At 43.2% G+C, this 5,174-nt stretch overlaps 1 protein-coding gene across 1 annotated transcript; it reads left to right on the plus strand.

Annotated features, from left to right (window-relative positions):
• Positions 1 to 2,482: 2,482 nt before the first annotated feature.
• Positions 2,483 to 3,447, plus strand: LOC121753743 ((+)-cis,cis-nepetalactol synthase NEPS3-like). The gene has a single exon (XM_042148991.1). The coding sequence runs from the start codon at positions 2,491 to 2,493 to the stop codon at positions 3,292 to 3,294; it is 804 nt and encodes a 267-aa protein (XP_042004925.1). The 5' UTR covers positions 2,483 to 2,490; the 3' UTR covers positions 3,295 to 3,447.
• The last annotated feature ends 1,727 nt before the right edge of the window (positions 3,448 to 5,174 follow it).

Genomic DNA, 5,174 nt, shown 5'->3' on the forward strand with positions numbered 1-5,174 from the left:
CAACCGCGCAATTCTGCCAGTTTTGTTGTTAGGTGAAAATATCACTTGTTGCTAAGTTTTAATGAATTATATGATGCATGTATGATTTAAGAAGGTATCCTATGGCATGATTATGTGTAACACGTTGAGAAGTATTATGGCATGTTTTTCCTTATGTTGATGAACGTTCGGGAATGGGCAATCTAAGAAAACGATGAAAGGAACGATAGGACATGCATGATAATTGTAATAATGGAAAACCTGATTGTGTGGTGATTTTGACAAGGGTTTTTGCACGTACGAGGGTACCAAGAGTAAAAGGTTGCGTAAAGTCGTGATTGTGTGGTATAAGTAAGCGAGGTGGGCTTTCTTTTTAAATAAGGGCTATGCCCTAAGTATATTTTTATGTGAAAATGATATGAATATTTGTCATGCCGTGTTTTGTTTTATTCTATGGAACCTATCTGATGTGGCTTTTGCCATCAATGGATAATCGAATTCGGGTTTGTCTAGGGAGTGAGTCCATATTCAGGCTAGTGTACACCTATGGAGATCGTGAGCCGTCTTTTGGGTCGGCCGGTCTAGTGACTTGGAATGTGGCCACATTCTTTGTCATCAATGGATCAGATATGGGAGATAGCTATGGGAAAATGGTTGATCAACCGAATTTTACAATGGAAATGATTTTAGTGTCTTGGGTGATTTTTAAAGTTAAAACCCCAAGGTCACTCAATGGTGGCATGATAAATACTTTTTATAAAATGTTTTCGGCATGAGTCCACTGAGTGCATCAAGTACTCAGCCCTGCTTTTCTTTTTAAAAATTGCAGGTTGAGCGTGACGGGTGAGGTGGGTGTTGAGCAAGACCGTTGAAGAAATTTAAGTGTGTAGAATGTGTCATGTCTTCACACGCGGCATATTCCTTCTCTCAAATGCTTCCGCTAAGTAGTTGTCTTTCTTTTGAGTTCTTGTATCGTTGAGATAGTATTCATTTTTGAGTTGTTGATTGTTGAGATACTCTGATTTTATTCGAGCTATTCCCAGTTGTTTCGAGCTATGGTCGAGTTGTGTTGTTTCCCCCATTTCTTCCCCGCTTCTTTAACCCTCCCCTAGTCGCGATCAACCGTGTTTTCTATCCTTAGAAAATGCGGGCGTGACAAGTAGATTAATTACTTCATTCCAATAGTTAAATACTTCATTCCAATAGATTATTACTTCATTCCACTTTGAATGTGAATATTGCGAAATTGAATTGAACGTGGAATGAAGAAGATCCACGCAGATCGTGGATGGCAGATTGAAGAAGATCGACGCAGAGCAGCTCGTGAATTGCGAGAGAATTGAAAGCTTTTGATGAGCCCGAAACGAATGAAACACCAGCTGCAACGTGAATTGAACGTGAATATTGCGAAATTGAATTGAACGTGGAATGAAGAAGATCGACGCAGATCGTGGATGGCAGATTGAAGAAGATCGACGTAGAGCAGATCGTGAATTGCGAGAGAATTGAAAGCTTTTGACGAGCCCAAAACAAATGAAACACCAGTTGCAACGTGAATTGAACGTGAATATTGCGAAATTGAATTGAACGTGGAATGAAGAAGATCGACGCAGATCGTGGATGGCAGATTGAAGAAGATCGACGTAGAGCAGATCGTGAATTGCGAGAGAATTGAAAGCTTTTGACGAGCCCAAAACGAATGAAACACCAGCTGCAGCGTGAATTGAACGTGAATATTGCGAAATTGAATTGAACGTGGAATGAAGAAGATCGACGCAGATCGTGGATGGCAGATTGAAGAAGATCGACGCAGAGCAGATCGTGGATGGCAGATTGAAGAAGATCGACGCAGAGCAGATCGTGAATTGCGAGAAAATTGAAAAAAATTGCGTGAAAATTCAAAGAGATTAAGATAAAGAGAATCATGTTATGTATGTTAAGAATTGATTTCCTAAAATGCCCCTCAGCAAGTGTTTATTGAATAAAATATTAAGTTAATTGCAATTTAATCCTAACCATAAGATAAAAAAAATGAAGGGCCCTAATTTGGTCTCTAGTTCGGTCTTTAAAATTGGTTCGACATTGATCACTTCCATATATATATATATATATATATATATATATATATATATATATATATATATATATATATATATATATACCAAATTATTGTTGGGAAGCTCTAGCACTCTGACAAATTATTCAAATAATTTTTAGCTTTTCTGGTCCAACCCTTTCAATTTTCTAATATATTTGCAAGTCAGCTGAAATGTTCGAACTAATTCAACCACTTTAATAACCCACTCTATATAATCATGGTGGTAACGTAATAATAGTGGGCAAGCATCGGCACTTTAACTAAAATCTGCCAAACCCTTTGCCTATTTGATTCTAGATAAGTTGGTCCTCTTATAAGAAAAACATTTCAAATATTCTTGCATCCATCTTTCCTATTCTATATATAGACATAAGTCCTTTGTTTTTTAGTAACACATCACCAAAATCCCAAATATGTCAAACAATTCGGTGGGGAAAAAGCTTCAGGGCAAAGTAGCCATCGTGACCGGCGGCGCCAGCGGCATCGGCGAGACCACCGCCCGCGTCTTCTCCAATCACGGCGCACGTGCGGTGGTGATCGCCGATATCCAGTCCGAGAAGGGCCACGTCGTGGCGAAAGCCATCGGCCTGGAGCGGTGCCGCTACTTCCATTGCGACGTGACCGACGAGGAGCAGGTGGAGATCTTGATAAAATGGACGGTGCAGACGTACGGCCGCCTCGACATCATGTTCAGCAATGCCGCCGTCGTCAGCACCACCATCCAGACCGTCCTCGACCTGGACATGTTGCAGTACGACCGCGTGATGGGCGTGAACCCACGCAGCATGGCGCTGTGCGTGAAGCACGCAGCGCGTAAGATGGTGGAGCTTGGAACCAAAGGGAGTATCATCTGCACGGCGACCACGGCGGCCGAGAAGGCGATGCAGAACACGACGGACTATGTGATGTCGAAGCGGGCGGTGCTGGGGCTGATGCGGTCGGCGAGCTTGCAGCTCGGGAAGCACGGGATTCGGGTGAACAGCGTGTCGCCCGGGATGGTGTACACGCCGCTGGCCGCGAATAATGGGCTGCCGACGCCGCAGGCTCTGGAGGAGTACATTGGGCCCTACATGAGCTTGAAGGGGGAAACGGTCACCGCGGAGAACGTGGCGGACGCGGTGGCGTTTCTGGCTTCGGATGAGGCGGCGCTTGTCACCGGGGTTGATTTGAAGGTGGATGGTGGGGTGATTGCCATGCCATTCCTTGAATCAAACTAATCAATGTTTGAGTAAATGTGTCAAATCTATGATTCCAATAAACAAGCTCAAAATGCGCAGGCGCCACCCAATTGCTACGGCGATTATGTTAAATAAAACAGGATTTTCTTTCCTTTTGTTGAGTCAAACATAATAAATTCATTTTCAGGTTTCCTTTGTTGATTTTTTAATGCAAAACCTAAATTGGGAAAAACCACCAGAATGAAGTTTAGATGATGTTGAATATATTTTCATATCAGTGTACAAAATAGTATCCTATTAATCTTTTACTGAGATAAGAGCATCCACAATAGCGGATGTCGGGGCGGAAGTCCGCTATTACGTCGTGGACGACGGACGTCCCTTGCGGACGAGAGGTCGTCCACGGCTGTGCGCGGACGTCCGCTATTGCGGCGACATGACGGACGTCGGGGCGGACGTCCCAAAAATTCGATTTTTTTTTTGGTTTTTTTATAAAAAAACTCAATATATACGGCTCGTTGAATTTCATTTCATTCACACCACTTGTATTAACGAGTTTCTCTTCTTTCTCTCTACGTTTCTATCGATAGATCCAAAATGGCTAGTGGTAATGGTGCGGGTGGTAGTGGTGGGGATGCTGCTGACACAATGAGGTAAATTAATGAACGGTTGCAGGCTTATACGTCCGTCGAGATAAATCATCAGATACAAGAGCACCTGCAGCGCCATCTGCATCCAGTGGTACCTCGCCCCAACATCCATCGTCGAGCTGTTGTTCCACGGGACCACGTCGCTGCACATAGCCGATTGTTTGAGGACTACTTCGCGGAGGAGCCGCGGTTTAGGGATAACTTTTTCCGGCGACGTTTTAGAATGCACCGACCGCTATTCATGAGTATCGTGAACGCTTTAGAGCGTCGGTACAATTATTTCAGGTTCAGAGAGGATGCGAGTGGTAGACCCGGTCACACGCCTATAAAGAAGTGCACTGCCACAATCAGGCAACTGGCATACGGAGGCGCGGTCGACATGTTCGACGAGTACCTCCACATCGGCGAGATGACTTCCCGGGAGTGTCTGAAGTATTTTTGTCAGGGCGTTATTGAGATATACGGGGAAAGATATCTTCGGAAGCCTACCCCCGAAGATGGCCAGGCTCTGATGGATATGCACGGGAATCAGCACGGGTTTCCGAGAATGTTGGGCAACATAGATTGCATGCATTGGGAGTGGAAGAACTGCCCTGCCGCTTGGAAAGGATTGTACACTACCGGCTTCAAAAGCAAGAATCCAACAATGATCCTCGAAGCCGTAGCTGACTACCGGCTATGGATTTAGCATGCGCATTTTGGAGTAGCCGGGTCGAACAACGACATCAACGTTCTAAATTCATTGGCCCTTTTCAACGAGTAGTGCATGGGCGTTGGTCCGGCCGTCAGCTTCGTCGCCAATGGCTACCAACACGATATGGGCTATTATTTGGCGGATGGGATATACCCTAGTTGGCCCGTCTTTGTGAAGACAATCAGATGTCGAAAGGAGGCGGCGCGCAAGGATGTGGAGAGGGTAATTCAAATAATTCAACTACATTTTGATGACTGTTATAGATTAATATAATAGCAAGTTTATCTATTTAAGAAAATGATTTTATTGAATTAAGTGGAGAGGGTAAAGTATGAGAGAAGAAAAAATAGAAGAGATAAAGAGAGAATTAAGTAAGAGAAAGATTAAATTAAAAGAGGGAAAATAAAGCAAAATAGATAAATTTGTTGTTTTTTCACCCAAAAAAAAGAAGAAAACAATATATAAATGTTTCATTTATTTGTTTACTACTATTGATCATGGACCACACATTTCGTTGACTTTATTACACTCACATTTCATAATAAACCTATATAAAAGTAGTATCCACCTTCCAC

The sequence above is a fragment of the Salvia splendens genome, chromosome 11 (genome assembly GCF_004379255.2).
Source record: "Salvia splendens isolate huo1 chromosome 11, SspV2, whole genome shotgun sequence".
NCBI classification, from domain to species: domain Eukaryota; kingdom Viridiplantae; phylum Streptophyta; class Magnoliopsida; order Lamiales; family Lamiaceae; genus Salvia; species Salvia splendens.